Source organism: Anopheles nili, chromosome 2, assembly GCF_943737925.1.
Source record: "Anopheles nili chromosome 2, idAnoNiliSN_F5_01, whole genome shotgun sequence".
NCBI classification, from domain to species: domain Eukaryota; kingdom Metazoa; phylum Arthropoda; class Insecta; order Diptera; family Culicidae; genus Anopheles; species Anopheles nili.
The window spans coordinates 59,280,543-59,307,254 of NC_071291.1; the positions used below are offsets into that span (position 1 = coordinate 59,280,543).

At 43.6% G+C, this 26,712-nt stretch overlaps 5 protein-coding genes across 5 annotated transcripts; 3 read left to right on the forward strand and 2 right to left on the reverse strand.

Moving 5' to 3' along the window:
• The first annotated feature begins 500 nt into the window (after window positions 1-500).
• LOC128730357 (diphthamide biosynthesis protein 3) lies at window positions 501-862 on the forward strand. The gene has a single exon (XM_053823403.1). It carries the CDS (start codon window positions 556-558, stop codon window positions 817-819), a length of 264 nt encoding a protein of 87 aa, XP_053679378.1. The 5' UTR covers window positions 501-555; the 3' UTR covers window positions 820-862.
• Window positions 863-1,083: 221 nt separating this feature from the next.
• LOC128727089 (uncharacterized) lies at window positions 1,084-3,996 on the reverse strand. The gene is made up of 4 exons (XM_053820960.1): window positions 3,373-3,996; window positions 1,713-3,293; window positions 1,206-1,647; window positions 1,084-1,145 (listed from the first exon to the last, which is right to left on the reverse strand). Exons 1-4 carry the CDS (start codon window positions 3,994-3,996, stop codon window positions 1,084-1,086), a joined length of 2,709 nt encoding a protein of 902 aa, XP_053676935.1.
• Window positions 3,997-4,435: 439 nt separating this feature from the next.
• Window positions 4,436-5,388, forward strand: LOC128721618 (essential MCU regulator, mitochondrial). Its single transcript, XM_053815388.1, has 2 exons — window positions 4,436-4,920; window positions 4,996-5,388. The coding sequence occupies exon 1, from the start codon at window positions 4,545-4,547 to the stop codon at window positions 4,836-4,838; it is 294 nt and encodes a 97-aa protein (XP_053671363.1). The 5' UTR covers window positions 4,436-4,544; the 3' UTR covers window positions 4,839-4,920; window positions 4,996-5,388.
• A 137-nt stretch (window positions 5,389-5,525) lies between these two features.
• LOC128721617 (protein flightless-1) lies at window positions 5,526-10,720 on the reverse strand. Its single transcript, XM_053815387.1, has 6 exons — window positions 10,658-10,720; window positions 9,883-10,232; window positions 6,930-9,821; window positions 6,706-6,856; window positions 6,356-6,634; window positions 5,526-6,268 (listed from the first exon to the last, which is right to left on the reverse strand). Exons 1-6 carry the CDS (start codon window positions 10,718-10,720, stop codon window positions 6,134-6,136), a joined length of 3,870 nt encoding a protein of 1,289 aa, XP_053671362.1. The 3' UTR covers window positions 5,526-6,133.
• Window positions 10,721-12,704: 1,984 nt separating this feature from the next.
• On the forward strand, window positions 12,705-26,710 carry LOC128730799 (SH3 domain-binding protein 5 homolog). The gene is made up of 5 exons (XM_053823879.1): window positions 12,705-12,809; window positions 16,515-16,577; window positions 19,888-20,184; window positions 21,159-21,242; window positions 24,985-26,710. The coding sequence occupies exons 1-5, from the start codon at window positions 12,744-12,746 to the stop codon at window positions 26,038-26,040; spliced, it is 1,566 nt and encodes a 521-aa protein (XP_053679854.1). The 5' UTR covers window positions 12,705-12,743; the 3' UTR covers window positions 26,041-26,710.
• The last annotated feature ends 2 nt before the right edge of the window (window positions 26,711-26,712 follow it).

A 26,712-nucleotide genomic window follows, 5' to 3' on the forward strand; every position in this document is an offset into this window, starting at 1 on the left:
TGGATATTAATACCCAAATGAAATAAAAGCTATAGCTTGTACTAGCATTTGTCCTCAGAGGTAACTGCTAAGGATTTATCTATCTTGTACATCGTGCTATTGTGTCTTTAGCAATGATTGGCAAGTGAAGGATCATCATAAAACCACACCGTAAATGAGAAACGTAGCGGCGAATCATTTGACTACATTTGTTAATATATAAGGGCACTAACCTACGTTAAAATCACAATCGTTTCTTTGCAGTAAAATTGCCTGATATTGCGTCAGTTTTGCTGTCGTTTATTGGAACCTTTGGTTGTCATTCAAAAACGTAAACAACGGATTGCAGCACGTTGTGTTTGAGTGACATTTTTGCACGCTGCGAGTAAACTCTCCGTACAAGGCAAGTGTTTTACTACCGTTGAGGGCCGTAAACAGTTCGAGAATAAAAATATATCTACGACTTAAACCTCTGTGCTTCAGAAAACTTGACGACAAAGGAGCCACACGAACGCAGGCCACTTGGCCGCTACTGTATAATGTCGCTGTTGCCGAAACGAATAGTCTATCAGTGAGATGAGTGTGTATCATGACGAGATTGAAATCGAAGATTTCGAATACGATGAGGAGGAAGAGATGTATTACTATCCCTGCCCGTGTGGAGACCGGTTTCAGATCAGCCGTGAAGAGTTGGTAGCTGGCGAGGAAATTGCCACCTGCCCTAGCTGTTCTCTGATAGTAAAAGTGATATACGATCCGGACACCTTTGCGGCGGAACAAGACGAAGTAGAGGCGAATGCTAAAAGCAGCGCGTCGGAGGATCAGCTGGCAAAAAACTAGATAAGAATAGTTCAAGTTGTACAGTTAACAGCCTTTCAATAAATGTAGCTAGTGATTTGAATTAAATTCGATACACTTTTTCGTACTAATATTTCTTCTGTTTTTACCATGTACAGAATATTTTTAGTTCTAAACAAGAATAGCGGATATTTTATTTACAGTTGTTGAAAAGATAAGATATTACATGGGTTAGTCGAATTAACGAACACTGGACAGAATTAACTCGTTCGCTGTGTATCTGAGTTACACTGGATTAAGTTTGATTCATGGAGAATCGGGTTCCTTGTGGTGCGTACTGGCCGATGACCGTGTTATACGCTTCGTACCTAAGAAAAGGAATTATTTGTTAAAACTGTTGGCTAAGCTCAAACGTTCCTCAAAAGTACCGTCTTGTTCTGAATCGAAGAGTGCTGAAAGCGTACGCGATAAACGACGACTCTTTCGCTTAACGGCACTGTTCCGCTGTCGAGGTGTTCCTTTGGGATATATCCTGCGAGCGCTCGCGTGCATATCCTCATCATCCTCAAATCGTGCATGTTTCGTAGAAGCAGACCCCATCAGGGAATGCTGGCGTCGTTTGCGTATTTCATCTTCCAAACGGGAAGGTGTTCTGGCGGCCAGAGTATCGATGTGTTCAATCTCAAGCTCATCATTGAATTTGATCTTCGGTTTCGGGGTAGCCGCGAATAAACGTTTGCTTTGCCGCCGTGGCGTTTGTGGCGTTTCGAGACCAGAATCCAAAAACAGCACACTTTTTGGGCGCTGGGAAGCGTTTCCTTTCGGTGTCTTCAATATCGACTTTACCTGTTCGTTTGCACACGACGTGATCTATAAAACACATAAATATACAGGCACTTCCGAAACAAAAAAACACAAGAACTACGTACACTTACATCAGGGAAAATAGTCTGGCGATTGGAGATGGTGGGAATGTTTTCTTGTGCCCAGAAAACAGTAATCGGTGTAAATCCCGTGTTAGACAAAAGCTGGTTCTCGTGGACTTTACGTTCCATCGATTTCCCAAAGCATACCGATTGTTTAACGGGGGTAGTTAAAATCGTGGCTGTGTCTTTTAATGCATCCAGCTCCTCGAGATTCGCCATTTGTTTCTTCTTATCCTGTCGTGCCTTTTTGATCAGGTCGGCAATCACGGAGGATGACGGTTTCTTCCCATTGGCCGGGATTTTCTCTCGTTTGCGTATTCCCGCTCCGTTCTGCAACTTTTTCACCTTGGGCTGCGGCTCTGGTATGATCTCCTCCCAATTGTTCTCTTTTAGCACACGTATCTCATTGAAACGTTTGTCCAAATTCTCGAGATCCAGCGACAACATCAACCAAAAGCCGTCCAAATCGTCATGCCGTACCTTCTGATCGTTCCACTTGTTCTTGTAATGCCCAATGAGCTCGCGAAATTTTGAAAGTTTTTTGTTGATTAGTATATTAGTTTGGCCCTGTGCCGCAATGATGAGTCCCTTGCAGTGATCGTTTAGAGGCACCTCCGCCTCGAGATAAGGAGCGTATTCATCGCACAAAGCCTGCAAGCGGTTCACTTCCATGTCTACCTTGTTATAGTAATACCGCGTCTTTTCCTCGACCTCTTTTGGAGGCGCAAGAGGCACTTGGCATTTTTCTATGAGCACAAATGGCTCATACTGGCACACTGAACTTCGACGTCTAAGCGACGCGTTTGGCTCAGCAATAGATTTTTTACCATCAAGTGATTTCCGTATCTTCTCGGCGTATGATAAATTTGCTTTGCTTGGAACGATACTGTCAGTTCCTATTGGTTCTTCTATAAAAGCTAATGGAGAAGCTTTCGGACTCGATCTGGACGATCGTTGCGCTTTTAACGATTTGATGGAACAAACGATCGATTGTTTTTTCATGTGATTATTTTCCGCGGTTTGAGGTGTCGTGCTGATAATATTGGAATGCAAAAGGCCACTAGACCGGTCAACCTTTTTCTCTGACACACTAAGAACCGGAAGGTCTTCAGCAATGTTCGGCGAACAAAGATCAATAATAGCCTCCTCTACGATGCAACTTTTAGGTATTGCATGATCGGTTACCGGTCGGTACTCATTAAGTACCACATTTGTGTTCTGATCCTCCTTTACAACGTTATCATTCTCGATGCTGGTGATGTCGTAAGCAGATAAAGACGCCACAGGTTGCGGCTCCCAGATACTATCTTCTATCGGCGTGTCCTTAACCGGTCCAGAAGTTGGAGGTTTCAAAGGTGACGATTCAACTTCGATTGGACTAATGCCATCAAACAACTCGTCGGGGTCGACAACGGTGAGCGATTTCTGCGGCTTGGCTACGGTTGGGTGGTCGTAGCTGAACGCTAGAGATTTTTTTATTTTGCGAACAGTGGACGTAAAAATTGATCCGCTGTTTGCCACATCCGGTGGTGGTTTTAATGTGAACGTAAATTGATCCTTCTTTTGTACTTGCGGGCGCGTAGCTTGAGCCTGCCAAGTAAATTCAAAAATCTCAATAACAAGCCAAAAAATAAACCAATAAGGAGTATAATATGTTGTTTCTACTTACCGCAGCGTGCCTCGCGTTCTTAGAAGATTTTGATGACATGGGTGGCTTATTTTCGCTTTGAGTTTTTGCTACCTTAGGCGGAATATCGGGTTTTTTCGCCGACAACAGCTTCTTCGGCAGAGCTTTGGACACTTTTTGTGCATCTTGTTTTGACCACCAGCAATCGACCCGAGGTTTAACATATTTGGTCGTAGAAACGGGTGTTTTAGAGCTCTGTTTCTCCTGAAGGGGTGATGTTTTATTGGTCACAACATCCAATGCAGGACGTTTTTCCTCTTGCTTTGTGACGCCATGTTTATTAACAAAAAGGGTAAACGGTTTCTTTTGTATGGATTTTTCCTCCTTTTGGTGGCGTCTGTTTTCTTTGAATTGTTGCAGTCTTTTCAGCCGCACGAGATATTGCTGATCTAACATGCTGTTGGTCGATTCTATTCTGTCGTTGGCCGTACCGAGAAACACATCTGGTGCGGTATTTTCGTCGTCAGATGTACTCATATTTCGGAACGTTTGTTGAACTTCGCGACGAGATTTTTCTCGTTTTATTTTATGCTGTAAACTCACTTTCTTTTTCAATTGCTCGCTTCTTCCTAGCGACTTGGTTTTGTAAAAATCTTTATACTCCATTCTGCTGCTTGCTAGATTCACGATGTACTTGATAAAAACAAACTTTTGTCGGCGAAGTGCACAGACAAACAATCCACTTTGTTAGAATTAACGGGCGCGTCTCCTTTTTGAGAATTTGGTCGTTACACATGCCAAAAATTTGAATTAGTTGTCAAATGCCGTTGCTATGGTTGTCTACCGTACTGTGTACATTTGAAATACAAGAGAATCGTTTATAGAATGGTTTTATGATTCGCATGAGCTTAAATTTTAAGCTTTAATTTCTATTTCATTATTTACTTTTGCTCCATCGCTTGTATGATTCGGAATATAATAAAAAAAGCATGTTTTGTAAACTAAAAACATATTTGGCAACTCTGGCGCATTTTTTTTCTTACATCATCGAATGACATTCTACACAAAAAAAATAATACCAACTTTTTTTCGTGAAGAATGCGTGTGGAATGAAAATTTGCAATCGAGTGCCGTGAAAAAGGGTCTCGGGTCACTAGGGATTTGTTGATCTTATCTGCAATATTATAAGATAATAGTGAACAAACCACAGAGCCATGGTTCTTACACGAGTTGTACGTGCAGTTAGTCGTTCCGCCTTAATCGATGCAGGTGCCGCGAGTGCAGGTCAACAGCAGCAGCTGGCCAGAGTGCCGATGCGATGCAAGTACACCTACCGTAGCGGTGCACTGAAACCTATGCCCGTCATCACGCCCTTTGGGTTGATTGGTATTATTTGTACGGTCATACCTGGCCTGCTCATTGGAGCTACCATCAGCAAAAACATGGCCAACTTTCTAGAAGAGAATGATTTGTTTGTGCCCTCGGATGATGATGACGATGATGATTAAAGCAGGAATAGTAATCGCTAACCCTGCAGCGGCGGCCTGGATCGATATTTATAGAATTAAACAATTTCTCTTGACGCCCAACGTAAGTTTATGTGCAGATTTTCAGCCAATTTGTTGTTTTAAAAGTACATCTTGTCTGTTCGCCATCTAATTTCAGATGGACGCAGTATGGTCCCAGAGAGAGATAGAGCGGATTCCTTACAGGCTTCTCGAAAGCAAATTGAGCCGGCAACAGGAACAGTCAGTTGTTGTGGATTGTTAGTCGCAACTAATTTGGATATGAATCTGCTCATAGTTGTTAACTTTTCCTCTCGCTCGTTATCCACAAACTCTAAGGAAATTTCTTAAAAAACGTTATCGCAAATATTATTATTTTCCCTTACAGTTAACTAATCGCTCCACAGTGATATTTCCCGAAAAGAAATGAAACCCAGATAACTGTTCAAGAATCGAAATATGCATGTTATTGTGCTTCATAGTAATTTACACGGTTCTACACGTTCGTTAGCCAATTGCATTTCACGTCCCGTATGTCTTGTAGGCTTTGATTTGTACATATTTTGCAATTAAGTTTCTATTATTTGATATATTTTTGCTTCGTATCTTCAAACTAATATACCCTTAGATACGCGAGAGCAGAGAAAACACAGAAAAAAACTCTAATCGCATCGAATTGTTAATCTAAACGAAAAAGACGAATAAAAATCAAATTAAAAAGGAAAATTGATGTGGATTTTAACCGTATTTTTGTTAGAAATATTTGCCAATCGTACGCCAGTCGGAATCAAGCGACACTCTTCAGTCTGTGGCATATTTACAATGTCTTATGAGTTGATTAAACGCTTTTAGCCCGCAATGCCTCCGGAAACATTTTCAACATTGTTCTATTTTTCATCCTACCATGGAAGCGCGCAATGGAAAATTACGTAAAAAAATCACACATATTGAAAACAGAATAATACAGCGCACTAGAGTTCATAGTTTACAAAAATATCAACAACGAAACGATTAAATTTCGAACGGTCCTCAATCTATACAAAAAATATTATGTTGCAGAGTTTTGAACGCTTCGACCATGTGCAGTTTTGTTTTGTGCAATAATAAATAAAAAGAGTATAATTGAAATATGTTCATAGAAAAAATTATCCTGATATCATTTACGCGAGTTTGCCACATAAATCACATTGTATCGTGAGGCATTCGTTTGGCTGGTTTTGTTAAATGGTACTGTACATACATATTTGAAAAATTTCGCATGCCCGCCCTAGACCACTTATTTGAATTTGTTTCGCTTTCTACTCCGGCGGCTTCTTGTGTGCACTCCATCCGTGGAAACATTTTGCAAATCGCTTCGACTCCTTGTTTTTGAGCGTAAGGAATAGCTTTCGTGGTCGCTCAGGCTGCTTTATACGCATATGCTGAATGTATACCTAAAAGGAAAAAAAATGAACAAAAGTGTTATCAACCGGTTCTTGCAAACGTCCACCAAGTGCCAATGCCAATCGTTCGTAACGTACCTGTGCCGATTTGTAGGCAAGCTTGATTTCCACCTCACTGCAACGCGAACCCAACCACAAGAACACCTGTTCCCCGTTGTCCAATATCATGATGTCATCGTCCGCCAGATCGTCCTGGCAAAAGTCGGAGCACTTTTCCGCCACCGTAAAGTAGCCCTTCTCGTTCGAACAGCGGAACAAGCGTGTAAAGTTCATATACTCCGCATCTGTATCGTACGGTTTGCGACCACCGAGTGCAACCCAGAAGAAATTTTCTGGTTCTTCTCCTTCGTGCAAAATCTGTGATTAAACAAAATACATTAAATAGGTATGAAAAAAGCAGAACAGTATAAAAACAAACATGAACCTACCTGAAAGCTGACCCACGGACTGTTAAACATTTCCTCAGCAATTTCCTGAATAAGGCGCGACTCTTCTGCAGTCGTCTTGGACCCAATCCACACGTACACGATGCCAGACTCAGAATCATCGTCTGTTTCGAACGGCACGAACAAAATGAAGCTGCATATCGAAGAAAGTGGTGAGATAAATTAGAGTGTTACTGTTTAAAGCGAGCGGGAGTTACTAGTCTTACCAGAAGGCCGAATTCAGAACGGTTGCATCAGGTTTCACCTGAATTAAACGTGTGCAAAGGGCGCTACCGTTGGAACGCAGATGATAAAACTCAACCGGAAGTTTGCCTTCTGGAGTGCGCTGTCGTTCTTTACGTCTGCCATTTTTGATAACGAACTTGCCCTTAAAGTGCGACATAAATTTCAGGTTCTCTTGTTGCTGGTGTATCCGGACCACCTCCAGCTCCTCGCCAAACATTGATTTAAACTTCTTTTGCAGCGTAAATGTGAACGTCAACCAGCCCATGTTGCCCGCTTCTCGGCCCTGCCAAAAGTACACGACACACTGGATCTCTTCCGCCGGCACGGGCACCGGACCGAGCGCTTTTGTTGTCACCTTGCTCTGGCCCGTGGCCGACGAACCTTCAATTGCTCCGTTGGGCGCTGAAGAATCGCCCTCATCCTCGTCACCATCGGCATCTTCGTCGTCGTCCACGGGCAAGCAGTAGCGGCAAAGAAAAACGTAACATTCTCCCGTATAAAATACTCCCAGCTCCTCCTCCGGCAGACGGACGAACTTTTTGTTCTCCAACACAAATGGTTCCATCACATCCAGATCGTAGTTCCAGTCTTCCGCCAACTGGGCCGCTTCTATCGGTGTCATGGCCGGTTGCCGCGGCATGAAGAGTGCAGCTAGGTCCGCTTTAGTTTGTTGCTGCTTGGCCCATTGCGTCAGATCCGCACCAGTGCGGGCCACCGATTGCGCGGTGCGCGTAAAATCGACCGCAATGATCTCCTCCCAGCCGGTAAACTTCGATTTGAACACCTGCGTCTCGGTGCCCTCCTGCACACGCGTTATGAGTGCATATTCCGGGCGGTCGATCATATTGAACAGCTCCTGCGAGAGCTTAATGGCTGCCGCTCGTACTAGGCGCGTAGATTTTTTGCCAAACCAAACAAACAAATCCAGATAGCAATCGAGTATGTACACATTTTTGCTTGCGAGGATCGTGTGCGTGAGCGTTTTGTTGATTCCGCCTCCAGGCAGCTCAACCTGCGGCAGTTCCAGATAGCCCATGCCAAGCTGGATCTGGTAGAGGCGAGGTGCTACTGGTACGAAATCCGGATCCACGTGCGATTGATTGAGATGTTCTGCTTCCTCGTCCTGGGGTCCTTGGCCGTTCGCGAACCCAAGCGCTCTCCAAAAGTCCAAACTTTCCTGGCGCTGGTACTCTTGGTAGATTTCGGCTTTGTTCTTCCGCTCGTGCTTGTTGATCTTTTCCGCCGTAAAGCGAGCCTTCGATTTAAGCGTGTTCTTCGAGCGCAACCCGTACCACACGAAGATGTTAAGCCCGGTGTCGAGCAGGAACACGTAACCGGGATCGAACGATTCGTGACTCACCGGTACCGGCTCCAGGTGAATGTTTGGTCCGGCATCGTGCACTCGGTATAGCCGCACGATGTAGACGGCATTTTCGATCGTATAGAATCCGGTCGACGTTCGGCCACCCTCGATGTACGTCACGTCCGTATCAAACAGTGCCATAAACTCGTCCGACTCGTCACCCTGCTCCTCTCGGATCGTCCGACAACGGGCGCCCAGGTAGTTGCGTAAATTAACGGCATGGATGGCGGAACAAGCGCGCTTGTCCAGGGTCGCTTTCGTCCCAATCCAGAAGTAAATTTCCCACGAAAGCTGCCCGCTGTCGTCGTGGGAGGTTTTCAACACTATGTAGCAATCACCCTCGTAGAACTTGCCCTGCGCTGCCTCTTCGATCTTGTTTGGTAGGAAATTTTCAATCTCCCACACCGTTAGGCCCGGATACTGTCCATCTTCATCCTCGAAAATTTCCGAATAATCAACCGGCGGCTTCTCAAGCGTTTCGTCCCACCGTTTGGGTTTCAGGTTTTCCACCTTTTCTTCACCAAAACCGAGCCCGTTGTTTTTCTCTTTGGCAATATCCTGCATACCCTTCAGAATTTTTGCAGAGTCTTGGTTGTCGGAGGAATCATTGCGAGCGCCACGCCTCAGGCGCAACTTCCGTGCGATCGGATCCTTCCCGCTGTTAGCGGCGCCCTGAACCTGGGCGGGGACGTTTGCCCCAGCGAGTCGCAGCTGCGTTTGAAGCGAAAAATCTATGTTGTAATATGCCAATCCGTCGCCTCGCTGTGCCTCAATCGGTTTTGGTGGCATAACCAAGTCCGGATTGTTGCGCAGATCCAGCTGCTCCATATCGGTCAATAGGTGAATGGCCTCGGGCAGTGTAATCAGGTTGTTTGAGCTAAGGTTCAGCTTTTTTAGCGAACCACACCCACGGCACAAGCCTTCCGGTACCATTTCTAGCTGATTGTTCGATGCAGAAAACACCTCTAACGCACTAAGCTTTCCAATGCTAGACGGAATGCCCTCAAAGTTTAGCAAATTATCATTTACGTACAAACAGCGGAGCTCCTGTAGCTTGCAGATGGCTGCGGGCAGTGCGGTCAGCTTATTACGAGAAAGGTTCAACGTTTCCAGCTTGGTCAAATTTTCAATCATCGGCGATAGTTCCTCGAGTACGTTATCGTTTAAATTGAGCCGCTTCAGATTGGCCAAATTGTATAAGGCGCCGGGAACCTTCGAGAGTGCATTTTGTGACAGATCTAGTTCCTGCAGGTTCGACAGGCTATCGAGCGAGGCTGGAAAGTTAGTAATCGTGCGCTGGGTGTTCCGCATTTGCAGACAAACCAGACTCTGTAGAGATGGTAATTGTCGAAGCTGAAATAACTCCAGAGGATTATCGTTCAAAATGAGCGTTTGAAGATTCGATAGACGCCGTGTCTGAGGTGGTAGTGTTTCCAGCTTGTTGTTTGACAAATCAAGAAACAAGAGATCGGTGAGATTTATAAACAGCGCCGGTGGAAGGGTTTCAATTCTAAAAGTAGACATAAATCATCAGCTCGTGCTGCCTTCGCATCCCATGGTTAAAAACTTACTGATTATTGCTCAAATTCAAAACCAATAGTGCTTTTGCCTTTTCCAACCCATCCGGTACCTCTTTAAGACGATTGTGCGATAAATCGAGCGTCGTCAACTCTTCGAGCTCGAACAAGTCCGATGGAATGGCATGGCTTTTAAGCTTGTTACGGCGTACATTTAACGAACGAAGGCATCCTAGTTCGCTCAACTGCCCAAACAGTTTCTCCAATTGATTGTTTTTCATCGAGAGATGTTCCAGCTTCACCAACTTGCCCATTTCATCCGGTATCGTGTCCATTCCAGTGCGATCCAGCTTGAGCCACTGGACACCGGACATGTGCTTAATGTTTTTGGGAAACCTATCATCCTGCAAAGAATAGGAAAAACGTTCGAATTACCATGATACGAGCGGTACCGCCAACTTTCGGTAGCATGGGGTTTAAATAGCAAGCTTTGGCACACCATATGGTATTTCATAAGACCGATAAAAACACATACAATAGTTCGTTCAATTATATCAGTTTGGCCACCGTGCGGGGTTTGACGGGATGGTACTATTTCTTCGTTTCAAGGCAGTACCGGCAAAGACGAAAATAGATTTTGACTCGTATGTTGTATTTATGCAGCCCTACAGATAATTCTAATATGAGAAGTGTGTCAAAACCACCAGTGAATTTCTACTACTAAACATTACTATAATCAGCCGCACTAAAGGTAATCTAACAAATTGCACCTCGTAGTACAGCATAAAAATGTTTTAGCAACAGAGTAGCGCATATTTCGCATACTTACGGCAAAGTCATTGTTCGTAAAGTCAATTCCCCGCACGAACGGCAAGACACCTGTAGTGCTCATTGTGTTGGTGTTATGGTGCACTTTTTATTTGCTCTCTAAGATGCACTTGCAGATCATTCAGCTGCAACTCGGTTGCTTCGTATCAGTATCCTGTTTTAGTTGGAGTTTCCTCGTCGCCTTTTTTACAACACTGACCAAATGTTCTTTCTGGTATTACATCCGCTGTTGAGCCGCAAGTATATGGTACATTTCCTCCGTTGAGTGTTGTAAAAAAAGAAGCCGATATCGTTACAGAAAAATGTCGATAATCCCCGAGAGGAACTAAACAGAGGCTCGTTAAAATATACACTATTTGCCTCACTATTCCGTTCAATCGTAAGGTATTTTTCCTATTTTTTATGTTCATTGATCTTCATAGCTGTGACAGAACAACGACAACCACTGGCTGTCAATCCGCACAGAAATACAAACGATAAGTTTTTGATTTTCTTTTTCATCTGGATAAACTGTTTACTTGCATGCTGCAAAATTTGTTGATCTATTTTTCTTTTGTTATTGCTTTTCTGGAACATTAAAATTTGTGTAATGTAACTTATTGTCGCTTTGTTTGCTATTAATAAAAGCTAAAGTAGGAGAAGTAATGTCGATACTTCAGCGGATGTAAGTTAGACGTCTGTAAAATGTTCCTAAATATCAACGTTACAACATGATAAGCCGAATGTTTCAATTTAAACGGAAACTAATGGGCGCTTCTATTATTCGTTGCAAAAAAGAGTGATATTTAGATCAATGTTAATATTAACTAATTAAATGATAATCAAATCACTCAATGAACTTTGATGTTCTGATAATCATAATATTTTGCTAACTGCGGTTTCCATAGCGATCATTTGCTTTATTTAAGCTCTGGAAGTACATATAAACGAGGAATAATCAAAAAATTGTTTAATTTATTCAAATTAATTTAACGACTTTCATTTAAAACAAATCGATATCTAAAATAAGTTGAATACCCCTGGCATTACCAACAGCTGTACTCGGCCTTACAATTGTCAAGCTAAAATTCAAGATGGCAGGCTATATTGACATGAACCAACCTCAGCTACACCCACTTTGCGTCGAAATTTCCTGGCTAAAACACAGCAGAACGCCTCTGTAGCTTAGAAGGTTATATTTTGTGACGCAAAGTCCAAGCCTAGCCAGCTATCGTAATTTTCTGTGCGGAATATCGGCTGGCAGGAAACAAGTGGCTCGATTTTGTGTTTCACAGCATATCCTGTCTAACGTGTGGTGCATAATATTGCTTTCTCTCGCAACTTCCTTGTGTCGCCAGTGAAATATCGTGTCTTCCGACTAGTGTTTTTTCTTTTGCGGTTTCTGGTGTGATTCTTTTTTTTCTACACTCATCGATTGGTGCGTAAATGTGTCTTAAATAATAATAATAATAGCTTCTCGTTTGTGCACAAAATGAGCAAGCTAAATATCATATGACACACCATTTCTTTGTGCGTACGATGAAAAAATATTCATCCCTCCTTCAACCATCAAAAGAAAAGTTTTCTCCGCTGTTTCGCTGGATTTACATTGTGCCCGAGGTGGTGATTGTGAAAACTGTTCGATCGATTCGTCGTGAGCTTTAGTGGCAGTGTTATTGCGGTTCACGATATTTAAAGCCATCTTCGCGTTGTTCAAACAGCAGATGCTATTTTAAAACCCCATCCCGGACCGGCAGTGAATCAGTGCATGTTGTGGAGCCTCTGTGTCACGAGGAATCGCTCGTGTCGTTCAAAGTGTCCACCGTAATAGGCCTATAAAAATAGAAAACGTACATAGAAGAGTCCTGCCCTTTTGTCAGCCCGGGGGAGATTCCCTCAGTGTTCATGAGTTGTGACAATCGATCTTGAAAAGCTATAGTAATAAAAGATATCCATCTCTGTTTCTTGCCTGGGGCCGATGCGTTGCTGCTTTAGCAAAACAAAAAGGAAGCTCTAAGGCTACCTGCTGAAAGGCCGAAAGTTTCGTACGTTTGAGAGCGGTTCCAAATATCAGTGTAAAAATTTTGAAGTAATCATTGCGAACAGCCATGGCCACGTCGAAGAAGGAGATGGAAGAATCCGAAGATAACACCGAGCTGGATCCGAGAATTCAGGTAAGCGGACAAGGACTGGCATAAAAAAAACCAAACATCCAAATATCCATGACAAATATCCTGCGAGTCCCTTCTCGCAAAGGTAAACGTCATCCATGGCAACAATAACAAACCTACTCCGAATGCGGAAACTACCTACCCGGGAGGTGAAGTGCATTGATAGCCGTTAAATTATGTCACATGGAATTTCTCACAGGGAAAACACTCGACATTTCCCATCGCGAAGTGGCTCGTCCAGTAACGATCTCCCGTAAGGAGGGAGTTTCCGTCAGCTGTTACTCCGGACTATAGCAACAAAGCGCGTTCGTTGTACACCTTGGAATGGTGATAAGATAATGCACGGTATTTTTCAATAAAGTTCGATAGAACCTTAGCATGCTTTGCGTCTATCGCTCTCCAAATGCGTTGCCATCGATACCGTTTGACGTAAGTGGCTCGGAGATCACTTTATCTGTGGCAGGATTTTCCATACTTAGGTATTTTTCTTTTGTTTCTCACCAGAGGAATTTGACCTTTGTGTAAGAATTGAATACATCGAATTAAATTAGAGATAAGCAAGGGTTATCTTGTGAAAATAATACATCTGAGGTTTAAATTAATGAAAACCTTTCATAACTGCCGCTGAGGTATATTAAAAATACTGATTGAATTTGTTACGCCATGCGCCTGGCCTATAATTTTCCACCACAAATTCGTTTGTTTTTTTTTGCTTGATGAAGGCACTGCATTGGCAACAGCAACGAATAAACAATCGATCATAGCGTAAGCTTGAGATAATTCAGTATAATTTTGTAATAACCGTACCCCGAGTTTGGTCCGGATAGAGTGTATGATTTTGTCGTGCTCTTGGTACCGTGACACGAGAAACTTGATTTTTGTGTGATGCCTCTGCTAGATATCGAACTGACACTTTGAAAGTTGCAAAAAAACCTTGTCTCTGCTTCGCAAAGTTCGCACTCGTGGTTACAAAATAGTATTTCCATTGTCAAACCTTGCAACCTTAAACTGGGCCTTTCGCAGCCAGTTGTGTCCTTCTGGTGGGCCTCAATCGACGAGATGCCATCATGCCGAAAATGGTTCTTTTTAGCTCGAAACCAACTGATGTGGTCCCGTTACAAGCCAATGCCCGTATGGGAGGTGTGTAACCGACGGCCTATGGGCCCTTGGTGAACTTGCCTGGTTCTTTCGTTCGTTTCCCTGTCCGTAATGGCACAGAAGAACCAAGTGGAAAACCAGCGTGCGTTCGTGATCATCAGGTCGGAATAGAGCAAAAGGGAACGGATGCACGTAGAAAAAGCACCCTTAGGGTGTGCTGGAGGCGGCTTTCCACAAGACCTGCATTGCCATTCGGAGGGCGATAAATGTCTAGCTAATTTCGCTGGGCTTCTCAAAGTGGAAGAAAGAAGGTTTTTGTTGTGCGGAGAAACCGCCGCTCCTTTACGAGAGGTCAACTCAAGCAGCAGGGTGAAGCGACGGCTTAGGTGTGGGTTTTTCAGTCGAGAACCGGTTTCAAGAGAGAAAAAATAATGGTGATCCCAGCTTCTCAGATGCGTTGTTTGTGATCGCAGCTTGAAGGTAGTCAGCTTGATCGCAGCATCTTTAACAAGCGCCGTAGAATAGGCTGGCTATCAATCATTCGCGCACCGAGCGTACCAGTATACCGAGCCATTCCATTGCAAGGTTCGAAAACTACGGGTAACTACTTTTTCTACCCTTACTGCGGTACGAAATTGAATCACTTATGTCGCTTCATACGGCTTTGCCCTAGCGCAGCAAAGGTGAATTTGGCGTGGGCTTGTACCGATCAAATTGTGTGCCTTTTTCACCACTCTAAAAGCACCCCTTTCTCGACTGCGCCTTTCGAAACTGTAAACTGTGTGTGAGAACCATCGGACCGAAGATGCGTCTAAAGCATTGGACTTCATGCAGGGAATGGAAGAATGGCCCTGGTGACGCCGTAGCTAATGATGGCGAAGCTTCACGAGCCGCTGTTCTACCGACGATCATCAAAATGCGCATGCATAATTCGTTTACAGCATTACTATACCAGCAGTGGGGCATGTATGCTCTCGTACGGTCCGTTCGCTCGGAGGCATTCGATCAAACAAAAATGGGGGCCTGATAAATGACACAATCAACGCAACGCCGCTCAGATGCGACCGTGGATTAATGAATTCAATTGCTGCTAACTCGTTCTAGGCGGGCACGGTTGAAAAACGTGCTCAACCGGTTGAAGAGTTTGATGGACTTGCGTTTTGAACAGTTTATCCGTAAAAGCTTTATTTGAAAAATAAAAAAAAACTTAAATTTTTGCTTGATTTGTTTATTGTATTCCTTTTAAAATCAATAATACATTCTATTAAAGAACATAAAGCAATACTTTGAGAGGAGTTATCAACAATAATGATAGGCTTTAAATTATATATGTAGGTTTTGACTAAATTTATAATAACTGCAGCAAATACTTGAAGCTAATAGAAGAAATAAGCTTGTCATTATTCCAAAGCGTTCGAAAATTAACATTTACAGCCCAAACGTCAGTTTTTATAAATATGTATTTTTTTTTCATAATTTTTGTACACCTAAAACCCTATAGTGTACTGTTTGGTTTGTTCAGTTATCACTCAGGCGTTTTTTTCTAAGGCTTTATCTTACCCTCAGTTTTCTGTTTCCTTAGCTATTAGTCATCCATATGCGGAAAGGTGCTGCTTGCTTTATCAAATGACTCTTATCTGTTCACGTTGCTTGTGAGGGGCAAAAAAAGATCAAAACACCCACACAGATATTACACGCTTGTCCTCTTTGAGTTTTGTAGTACTTTTCTAACAATCAAAGTATTATTTCTCTACTTGTTATTGAGTGCATCTTCTCTGCATCGAGTGCACATCATTCACGTGGGCTTTTGATTGGGTTTTAGCTATCAGCATACAATGCACTGGACAAGTTGTGCAGTTGCATTTCTTTCTTCAAGAAAGCGAGATTTAAAGATAGGTGCAATATACAACGATTCTTAGAGACAGAGTTGCAATTTGTGAAATAGTTCCCAACAAACAAGGAAGAAAAATGGCGATGTCTTCAATGGTTTGTGACCATTTGTTGGTGGTATGTTTACTGAACTTGAGGGAAATTTCAAAATGCTGGTACAATTATTGCAAAACTACAATAGTGTTGCCGTTAGCCAAAGCTTGCGTAAGAGATGAAAATTTGTCAACCACGATTTCGTTTGATTTGGATTGGCAAACGAAGGATGTGAAGCCGATTTTTCAAACAAAATCTAAACGGCATTGATTGCGGGAAGTGCTGCTTCAATTTGAATGTTTATCGTTCATGTGTGCTCCTCGGCGAACATATTTCTCAATATTTAATGCTCATGGAACCAGTTGCCCCGTAGCAATTTCTGTGAGCAAAATTGAAATGGAAAACGTAGAAATAGTTTATCTGTATCCTAATGGACCATTTCCTTACCCAGTTCCGAAGCTAATCATTATATCGTAATAAAATTTGGCCCAATGCCAATCTGTTTTCTTTACCTTTGCATCGCAAATGGTAGCTTTTCTTGTGACCCCAATTAAATTGCATAAGACGCTCGAACGAAAAGATGTGAAATTCCTATTAGAAAAATATGATTTTGGATGCATGTTGTGTGCTTTATTTTTTGTTGATCATAACATTAAATAATGTAAATATTTCTATTCGCTTTTACAGATTGAACTGGAGAATCTCAACACCGCAACGGACGATATTAACAAACTCGAAATCGAATTAGAGGTAAGCTTCTTTTTTTTCCTACCCCGATGGTCGAATCGCTTGTAAGCTTCCTTTTTTTACGTCTAAAAATGTCGTTGCGATTGTTACATAACGTCGAGAATAAAAAGGTTTAATAATGCAATCAACGTATGACGTGCCAATATTTCACGAGACCGTATCAAATGTTCATTTAATGAGCTGGAATACCACGCACGTGTCCTGCAGTGGTTCACATGTTATTTACTACGCTCTAAATTTGGTTTTTTCCGAGTCCTGACCCTTCAATGTCAGGACCTCGAGCGCTCAAGCTCTCATTAAGTCAGGAGCCAAGGACGGCCACAAGACCGATGGCCAGCAACGGAAGGAGTTTTACCGCTTTAACCCTTGACACGGCCTAATTTTCCTGCTTCAAGAGGTGTGGTTTTATGTTTCTTTTTGCATGGTAAAATAGTTTCATTAACCCGCTTAAAATTTGACTAATTAAATTCAATTTTTAACGCGAGCAGAAAAACTCAAACATATTTAAAAATATTTATATTTTTTGTTTGTTTTTGATTTCATTTAACCTTTATGAATATTCGAGCAATCATTAATTGCGTTATTACAATCGGGAAATAGAAATGCGGTAAATGTTTTGCTATTGAGTCCGGCAACATCTTTACACATGTGGTTATTTCAAATTATATTTTGAAAATAAATTATACAACACTGTATTTTATTCCTAAAACAAACATGCAGCTTATCTACTGCTGTATGTCGGTACAGGTTCCCAGGTTGGTGGTGGTTACCAGCGCCACCGGTAATTCCATTACGTTCGTGTAATTAGCACGAGGCATTTGTGACGTGACTTAAAGAAAAACACTCACACAATACTCCCTGTGGGGAAGTATGAACTGTGCTAATCGAATGCTAATACTGAGCTCATCACTACCGAGCTTGCTCCCACAGCCCCTTTTTTGAATGGATCGCATTCAAAGATCGCGCCGACCGGTGCTGTTTTTTTGCATTCTTTACTGCAACCAAAACACACGTGGCCTGTCTCAAATTGCATCTCAACCCCTCCGTTGGTTTAATGTTTGTTTTACCGATTTATTCAGCCCAATGATTTTGTGGTGGTGGTGTTATAAACCCCAATTAATGTGGCACGTGATTTGCAGAATTGCAAGCTGCACATTTTTAAATTATACTCATGCAAATCTCTCGTCCATATTTTGTTAAATAAAAGCCAACAGCACAACGGATGAGGCGCGTAAATGTGTCAGCCTTTTCTGTGTGTGGCAAAAGGCACAACAAATGCAAATGATAGATGCGAGATGCAATGGCTGAATGAGCACAACACGTTTAAGAACCGTCATTAAACGGCGCAAAAGCACGCTGCAGCACCGTGAGAATGCTGAAATGAAGCTATAAACGTACGATTTCGGCTGTTCCTCCTTTTCTTTTCCACGCGGTGCAGTGTCGAATGAAAAGTGCAGCAGCTCGGTTCGATACCACATGGCAAATTTAATGATATTAGTCACAATTCGACTCATGTGTCTTGCCCCACTCCGTTTCGTTCGAAGCGAAACATCCACCGGATGGGGAAGGAATAATGTTTTCTCACGGCTGGGGCCGAGACGCATCCGTGTTGAAGGTTGCCGCATATTGAAGGGAGAGAAAAAAAAGCCCGCAAGGAAAAGTACGATGACGTTCATGGGGGATGAAAACAACACCGAGCCCGGGGCTTCGGAACCGCAAATGCATATTTATGCGCATTTGTTCCCCGCATCGGTGATTAGCATATTGCTCTTGGATGCAATAAGCCGCCGTCGATCGGCTGGTTTCATAACGCAGAGCAATATATTCAATGGAGAAAGGCATACCTCCCCCACGGTTTGCTGCATATTTGGGGCGAAATGTGCTTTTAATTTTATAGCCAAATTGGGTTTTTTTTTTAATTTTGTCTTACAAAGCATTACAGTGAGTGAAAGACGCCGGATGCAATGCCGGATAGTCTGGGTTTGTTCATGCTGTACTTCGTTAAAAATAAACATATGGGCTTGGTTTCCTTAATGTACCGGATATTGTAGTTGTCCGCATTAACCTCGGAACATCCGTCTCCTCCTATGGTGGAATCCTTCGTCGAAAATAAACAGAGATTTCGTGCTACTTTTTATTTTTTTTTACTCTGATCGATGGAGCATTGCGTCATCCGCCTGCAGAACGCATTTTAAGCAAGCTTTTACGGGGAAAATCCGGTGGTGACCGCGTCTCATGCCCGATATGCGATATCGTGGGATATTTATATCGATCCGAGAGGAGAGAGAACAAACCAAATGAATAGTTTTGTTTTTCCTTCGGTTTTTGTGGTCGCTCAGTAATACCTATGCGCAAAACACCCTATCGGCTGAGTTTGGTTGCAGTTTATTATGTTGCTTCATGCAAACGATTGTCGATTTTTATTACTTTAATTTGAGTTAAAATGTGGGTCAGTGTCCTTGTCGTACGTTAAAACGTGTTATTTGGCAGGAAATAAGGGAACGGAAAAATTGTTTCTATAAACTATAATATGTATCATTTGAAAAATAACACCTATTTCTGGAAGGAATATATATTGATATGATTAATACTAATTTAAGGAGCTCTGGGAAGGAAATAAAAATCATCAAGTTGAAGATTTTCACTACATTTGTAAATGGCAGTTTTTGAACTGACGATAGAGCTGAACAGAGAAAGAAAGTAACGGACGATTAAAGGTTATATAACATAATTCTTCAGTTCCATTCAAAGTTATCAAACGAACACTCTGAACCCATGTTGATAATGAATGGCCGAAGATGGCATAATTGCGAAGAATAATAATTCGGTCAACAGATGTTAGCATTTGATGCGGCCAATTGCCTCGATGTAAAGTGAATGGTTTTTGGTTGTTAAAACTTCTCGAATGAACAAAACAAAAAACAATAGAGAACACGCACTCACAGCAAACTTTCGAGGGGATCCAAATTATGCCTCTTGTATGGTTTGCAAACAGCATTTTTTTTTTACAAAACTTGCCTGTAAACTTGCTCTAGAAAGTTGTTGTGAAACGAATCCTGTAAATGCAAGCCAACTTTTAATATCATGACATTTAAACTTTCTGACGACTTGGTGGACGATGAGTTTTCTTTTGGAGATTAATTGTGTTTTGGTTTAACTTAAACACTATAAATTTAACAATCGCTCATTCACAAATATTTGAAAATATTATAAAATATATTTAAAAATTATATCACTCGTATAACTTCTAACTAGCATCATATTTATCCTTTTTTTTCTCTCTCTCTCTCCAATTCCACCTCCTCCCTCACAGGAAGCGAATTCCACCTTTCGGATACTGATGAACGAATCCACCCGCCGGCTCAAGCTGTCCTCGAAAAAGCTCGGAAGCTGCATCGAGAAAGCCCGCCCGTACTATGAGTCCCTGGAAAAGGCGAAGGTAGCCCAGCTCGAATGCCAAGCGGCCACACTGAAGTACCAGCGAGCGAACGAGATCCATGCGGCCGCGAAGGAAACGGTCGCGTTAGCGGAGCAACGCTTCATGAGCAACTCGCACGAATGGCAGTTCGATAATGCCTGGCAGGAAATGTTAAATCACGCTACTATTAAGGTAATAAGAAAGCAACCCACCTAAGCGTTCGGTGAATGCTTAACATCGTTTGCGAATGCCTGCCCAGTTGGGTGATGGTGCTTAGTTTCGTGGTAATCACTGTACTTACTGCAGATTGGAGCCGGTTTTGTCCAATTTGAACGTAGGGAGCAGGAGATCCTGAACGAAGCACAGTCTTCCTGAAGCCTTTTCAGAAGCCTTCAAGGATGGTGCATTTGTTGATGCATTTCTTCGCAAAAAATGAGACAAAATCTTAATGAAAACCGATCGATTTCTTTTTTAAAGGTTGTGCACTAGCTCGGTCTAGTTGCAATTATTTTTCCATCAATACCAACGATAGGTTTTTCTGTGTGTAAAAATAATAATCATAAACGCTTTGTGCGCTGCTTTTAGCGGCTTCCCTAATGAGGAAGATGAAAAGTCTTTGTAAAAGAAACCGCGCACCACCCACTGAAGCATTTTTATTCCGTTTGCCCGGTATATAAATGCCTTTCCTTATTTGAACGGGAAATTCCCGCCATCATCGAAACGAAGTATGAAACAAAAAAAAATGTTGATGAGACGTGCCTCACGATTTAGATTGCTGGTTGTAGATTTGCTAGGCATTTGCGCGGAACGTGCGTAGAATCTCAACCACATTAGATGCCCTAAACCACCGAGTTCATCGTGAAGAAAAAGAGCGAAAGAGAACGACATTCAATTATGTATGCTGATGGGGGGAGGCCCGATGGTGCCGTTTTTTAAAAACGCCCACGATCCACGGACTTGGGACGGATATTTGTTAGAATGCGAATGTGGCCAGCAATCTGTCGCAAGTTACCGTTGCTAGCAAAAGTGCACTTGCGCTTCCGCAATGTGTTTGCGTGTGTTTGCGATGTTTCAAAGTTTTTTTTTTCTCGCTTCGTTCCGTTATCACACTGCACTGCTGTAGTTGACGCTCACTAACGAAACCATGGTCTGTGGTGTATTTTTAGGTGATGGACGCCGAGAAACAAAAGGCTGAAAGTGGTGCGGAACATCAGAAGAAAGCAAAGGTGTTCGAGGAAGCGGAAAAGAAAGTAAGTATGTCGGGTGTCACACGGTCTCAAACGTATCAAAAACAAAAAAAAACGCAACCGATAAGCTAGTTTCGGGGGCGAAAAGGTTCCCTTTTTGTATTTTAGTTTTGGGCTAAAAACTATGCCCACGTGCGCTGTAGTATAACTTTTAATGCTGTCCCCAGTGCACCATTAGAGTGTGCTTTCGTAGGGCTTCTTTAAAAAAAATCGCTCCACTGCGTGCCACTCCAATTACGCGCGTACAGTTTGAGGACATTTAAGCTTAACTAGGTTAAGCCTCACTCCCTGTCCCTGTGCAGGTTGGTATCGGTTTACGCAAAAAAAAAAAGAAAAAGAAACAATGCCCCACAACCGAAGCTATTGCTGCACCATGTGACCTCCGTTGCCGCTATCGGGTTCGAGCGAATTCGACAAAACGCACACCGTAACGTTTCGATTTACCTCACACTTCACGTTGCACGTGAGCTGGAAAACGTGCTTCAGGATGGCGATGATGCTTCAGTGCGGCAGGAGCACAGCTAAAGCGAAGTAAAGAGGGCTTTCGAGTGCAGCCAAAGGTGAGAGCTGGTTGAAGACAGCCGATCTCGCTCAACCGTATCGAACACGTGTGATATTTAAATTCACCCCCGTGTGCAGGACAGAAGGACCCGTTGAGCATTCACTCGATCGACGCGCTGTTGGTGTTGTGTTTTCGCATGATTACAACAACCACAACAACAAAAAAGCCCTTATTTCTGTCTGGCCACGCCGGGGCTGGTCACAACCTTACATACCTGCATTCCACCGATCGAACCCGGTGTACGATAAGCTCTCACACCCACCCACCCATCGGCGAAAGCGCGAAAAAAGCATGCAGAAAGTGAAAGTACATTTTCGTTTCGAGCTCGCCTCACCGCTGATGCACACTTTCGATGTGTTTGCAATGTGCAAGCACGCTTTCCACAACCCAAATTTGGATGTGTCTCTTCCGGGGTGGTTGTTGCTTCGCGGCCAATTTATTGACAAGCCACAATGTGGCTCGAAATTTAGCGCTCCCATGTCGTGTGTGTGTGTGTGTGTTTCGCATCACCATCATGTTTGGTGGGAGATTTTTGCAGCATAAAAAAAATGGATCCATTTTCTTGTTGCTGTCTCTAGCATTTTTTGTATTGGAAAAAAAGTCTAAAGCTTTGGCACATTGGGTTAAAGATTTCGCTCGTCATAAATCGCCAATCGGTGGCTGGGGTTTGTAGATCGGTGTGAAAACTGTAACCGGCAGTAAAAGCCTCACTCATTTCTCGTGCGTTGTTGAAAGCGAATCAGAAGCCAAACGCCGCATGGCTTTCAACGAAACGTTAGCTCCACTTTTCGTACATTCGGAACGAGGGTGAAATACGCGATACGAACTCTTTCTTTCTGTTGCCATTTTGAAGGAGTTTTAATGCGCATATTTTACATTATCGTTTTTTTTATTGGGGTTTTATTTATTTATTTTCTTTTCCACTTACTCTGCGGGCTTGGATGTTCAATTCCTGATCGTTGTTATTCATGACGTGAATTAGATGATTAACCTGGACAATTTATTTGCTGCTGTTAAAACTAGACTACCGTAAAAAGGGCTTAAGGTGCTTTTTTAATTTAGTATGATTTGATGGCTTCAATTGTGCCTTTAAAATACGCCTGTTTACAATGTGTCTTACATTTTATCACCCAAAATGTTCGTTCCCACGACATATACCTGTAAGATCGTACGAGTTCTAATTAAACCATCCCTCTCTATGGTTCCTTGTAACCCGGTGCGCGTTCTACCGATAGTTTTGACGCTAGTTTTGCGTACACACGGCATCGAGGAAACAAATGACCGAAATGTCACGGTTCGCTTGGTGTCGGTTACTTTACTTCCGTTGTTTCGGTACCGCACCGGCAAACCTGACGTTAGCCACCGGCGTAGAGAACAGCCGGAATTATGCATTCAAATCAATTCAGCGCACTACTAACTTGCGGCAGCTCCACGGCGTCACTATTGCGCTCTGGTGGTGGCAATAACAATGCCACCGCCCAGCGGATGAAGCTAATTATGCTTAGGAAAACCTCCACCCCCTGAGATGTCGTTCCATTCCGGTGCACATTCGGTGCATTCCGTTACCGTAAAAGCTGCCGGTAGTTGCTGGCGATAGTTGAGATATTTACAAAATTTTCTCCCCAAAAAAAAACCTGCACTTTCGAAAGAGCTTTTCCACGATCATCGTTTTTTTTTCGGGGGAGGAAAAATGTCCAATAAAATGGCTGCGTGGGCACAATATGACGGCACGATCATTACAACAGGACACACTGTCGCCCTTTACGAGACCTCCCTTCAAAGAAGGGAAGCTTTTTGCTAGCTTTTCCTACCGGTGCCTTCCAGTGCACGGTTGGCTAACGGCACCATCATATATTTTCCTTTCATTCTCTGTCAACGCGCATATCGCCGCCTGCACGACAGGGAAACCGGTAATTACGCCGGAAAGTCGTTCCCTGTTGCCCTGCTCTTTCTTTCCCGAAAACCACCACCGCTGCCCGCTCGTAAGGCCAGGCGATGATGAGATGATGTTGTTACGAGACACCAGGCGGACGTGTATTGTGCAACCGAAATGGGAGGGAAAATGGCTAACGACAGCCAAACGCGAAGGGGAACTGGAATGGAAAAGCTGAAGGTTAATATTTTCCCGGCAGAGCCAGTACGGAAGGAAGCGTTTGTTCGTTACGCACCCCGAGACGAGAAGCAAGCCCTCTTTTCTTTTGGGGTTTTTTTTTAGCTAATTTTGTTTCCCCCCTGCCTGAAGCGGACGATCATCGGTGGACATGATGATGGTTGGAGTTTTTCTACCTTTCGCCGTAAAAATAACAAACGGATTTGGCCCTTAGACGACCTCTCGAAAAATTACGCTTATCGAATTGCAGCACTATCGGACGGACACATTCCGGTTTCCGGGCACAACGTTTCCCAGGCGGGTTTTTTTTTCTGGGTGGAAAACCAAGGAGGGAAACCTGCTACCTGTTCCAGTCCACCAAAGGTGTCTTAGATGAGAAACGAAACAAAATCGAAGTTTGTCCAATGTACGATTCCGTTCCGAGGCTAAGTGCGTAACGAGCATTCAGCGGCAGTAAGGGAAGAAACGGCATTACGCAAACCCCGGGCTGGGGGCGTTTTAAATACGGCAGGCCGTTCAATTTCGTTTCAAAATTGTATTCCCTTTTGCCGTGGGGAAGATAGGCTGCATTATTAGGCAACTGATTTAAATGCCAACCAGCGAACGACGACGGAGTCTGTCTTATCGTTCGTACGAATTGGGTAATCATTTGAAATTCGATTACGTCCTTTTCCTGCCGGTTTCTTGCTCAGTTTCAGGCAGGGAAAATGGTCTTACCCTGTGTGGAGTAAACGCTATACGATCTGTGCCTTTTATTTAATTAGGAAATTGTCGTAATAGTATACCTGCTGAGTTGAGCAGTATAGAAGCGTATTTTAAGTGTTTTTCCGGGGTCTTACTATCTTAATATGTATTTTAAAATCGTATCTTAAGATTAAAAGAGCACTCACATGTCTTATTGTAATCGGTGTTTATTTTGTAATTAATTTTATCCTGCTGCTATTGCAATAAGGACCCTTGATGTATATTCAAATTCACACCTACTCTACTGGTGGTGCTAATCTGCGTTAAATCCATATCCTAAGCTTCTCTAATTGATGGCCCTTTTCGTTTTCTCTCACCCCCAACCCCAGGTACAACAACTCGAGGAGCGCTATCGGCGTAGCATACAGAAATCGCGCCCATACTTTGACGAAAAGCAGCTCTGTCAGGAGCAGCTGGAAGCGCAGAAAGGTCGCATTCAGCAGCTCGAAAACCTCATCCAAGCAGCGAAAAGCGCGTACAGCACCGCACTGCGCAACCTCGAGAAGATAAGCGAAGAAATCCACGAACAGCGCGGAGATCTAAGCCAAGCCGCCCCATCAGGCCCTCGGGAACCGGGCGTAGGTGCCGAACTGGCCAACATCTTGCCTACCACGACGAAACCGCCCAGCAGTCGGCTTCCCTTCAGCAGCACAATGCCGGACATATCGAGCGAGCTGGATAAGTGCGAGATCCGCTCGGTAGGCAGCGCTTCGGTGGCAACCAGCTCGGCTGTTAGTGAAAAGGATCCCACCGAGGAGGACGATTATCCGGGTCTGCAGCTAGACGAAGACTGCGACGACGACGACGATATCCGGTTGGAGTTGTTGCGCCAGAAGGTGCGCACGTTGGCCGTACGACCCGTCGAAGGTGGTGATGGTCAGCAGCAGGAGCAGGACGTATGGGAACACGAGCTAAACGCCACCGTCGACAAGCTCGATCACCTGATGATGTTGCGCGAGTGTTCCCGCAGTGGCACACTGAGCGGTTCCGGTGTACCCGGTGAGCCTGGTACGGACAAAGCGACCTTCTGCAGTTTACCCACGACACCGAAACACCACCATCACCACCACAACCACCATCATCATCTGCACCATCAGCAACCTGTTAGTCGCGGATCATCCCTATCTCCGGTGGTGTCCCCGGTGCACGAGCAACACACGATAAAGATGTTCAAAAAGCTCGATCCGCTACCGCTAGCCAACGTGTCGATGTACGCCCTTCCGACGTACCTAAGCGCTGGTTCGGCGGACACCTACCCAAACGCTAATCAGCTAACGCCCATTTCTGCAACCTCCCCAGCGGGTGATCTGAGCGATCTGTTGGCCGTGACACCACAAAACGAGGCGCTCGGTGGTGTGAAGCTGAAGCGCAAGATGTCCATGTAAGCGCACGCGAATGCACCGAAGAGAGCGAGGAAACGGGTCACAGAAAACACGATGGCATAGTATTAAGCGACGAGAAGCGGCCATATACCGTGGGCGGCTTTCGCATTTTTTCTTCCCTCCATGATGGGGCTCGCTAACGGGCGGGGCGCGGTTTTTGTGTTTTAATTTTACGTATTTTTTTTTCTCTTCAATTGATTTACAATACAATCGTTTGTAATCGTGGTAATGATCGAAAAAATTATGAGCGTTGATGAGTCGTTTCGTGCGTTTTTGGTTTTGTTCTGCGTTCCATTTGCAACGTGTGGAGTTTTAACGTTTTTAAACCAAACAAAAAGTCGAACAGATATATATATATATATACACACATATATTATGTACAACCGCGTTGTCGTCGTCCCTAATCGGGATCTTCCTTCCCAGCTAGATAGTTTAAAAAAACAACCGGAGGGAAATCATCGCCAGCAAAAAGGAGTGACCGTTCGCGCGTATAATTGTGGATTATAAAGATGGAAGCTTGTTTTGTAAAAAAAAAAACGTTTTGCGAAATGGGCCACATCGACGCACGCGAGAGAGAAGGCCGATTTAGCGCTAGCGTTTACTGTTTTAGAATACACAAACCACACTGTGATTAGAGCGAACTCTCCCCCCCCCCCCCCCCTGAGCAAGGACTAG

Coding starts and splice junctions, on each gene's coding strand:
- LOC128730799 (XM_053823879.1), top strand. CDS start 12,744: ATGGCCACGTCGAAGAAGGAGATGGAAGAATCCGAAGATAACACCGAG. Junction 12,810..16,514: donor AGCTGGATCCGAGAATTCAG/GTAAGCGGACAA, acceptor TCGCTTTTACAG/ATTGAACTGGAGAATCTCAA. Junction 21,243..24,984: donor TCGAGGAAGCGGAAAAGAAA/GTAAGTATGTCG, acceptor CCCCAACCCCAG/GTACAACAACTCGAGGAGCG.
- LOC128727089 (XM_053820960.1), bottom strand. CDS start 3,996: ATGGAGTATAAAGATTTTTACAAAACCAAGTCGCTAGGAAGAAGCGAG. Junction 3,294..3,372: donor AGAACGCGAGGCACGCTGCG/GTAAGTAGAAAC, acceptor TTTACTTGGCAG/GCTCAAGCTACGCGCCCGCA. Junction 1,146..1,205: donor CTTCGATTCAGAACAAGACG/GTACTTTTGAGG, acceptor TCCTTTTCTTAG/GTACGAAGCGTATAACACGG.
- LOC128721618 (XM_053815388.1), top strand. CDS start 4,545: ATGGTTCTTACACGAGTTGTACGTGCAGTTAGTCGTTCCGCCTTAATC.
- LOC128721617 (XM_053815387.1), bottom strand. CDS start 10,720: ATGAGCACTACAGGTGTCTTGCCGTTCGTGCGGGGAATTGACTTTACG. Junction 10,233..10,657: donor TTACGAACAATGACTTTGCC/GTAAGTATGCGA, acceptor TATTCTTTGCAG/GATGATAGGTTTCCCAAAAA. Junction 6,269..6,355: donor TTGCCTACAAATCGGCACAG/GTACGTTACGAA, acceptor TTTTCCTTTTAG/GTATACATTCAGCATATGCG.
- LOC128730357 (XM_053823403.1), top strand. CDS start 556: ATGAGTGTGTATCATGACGAGATTGAAATCGAAGATTTCGAATACGAT.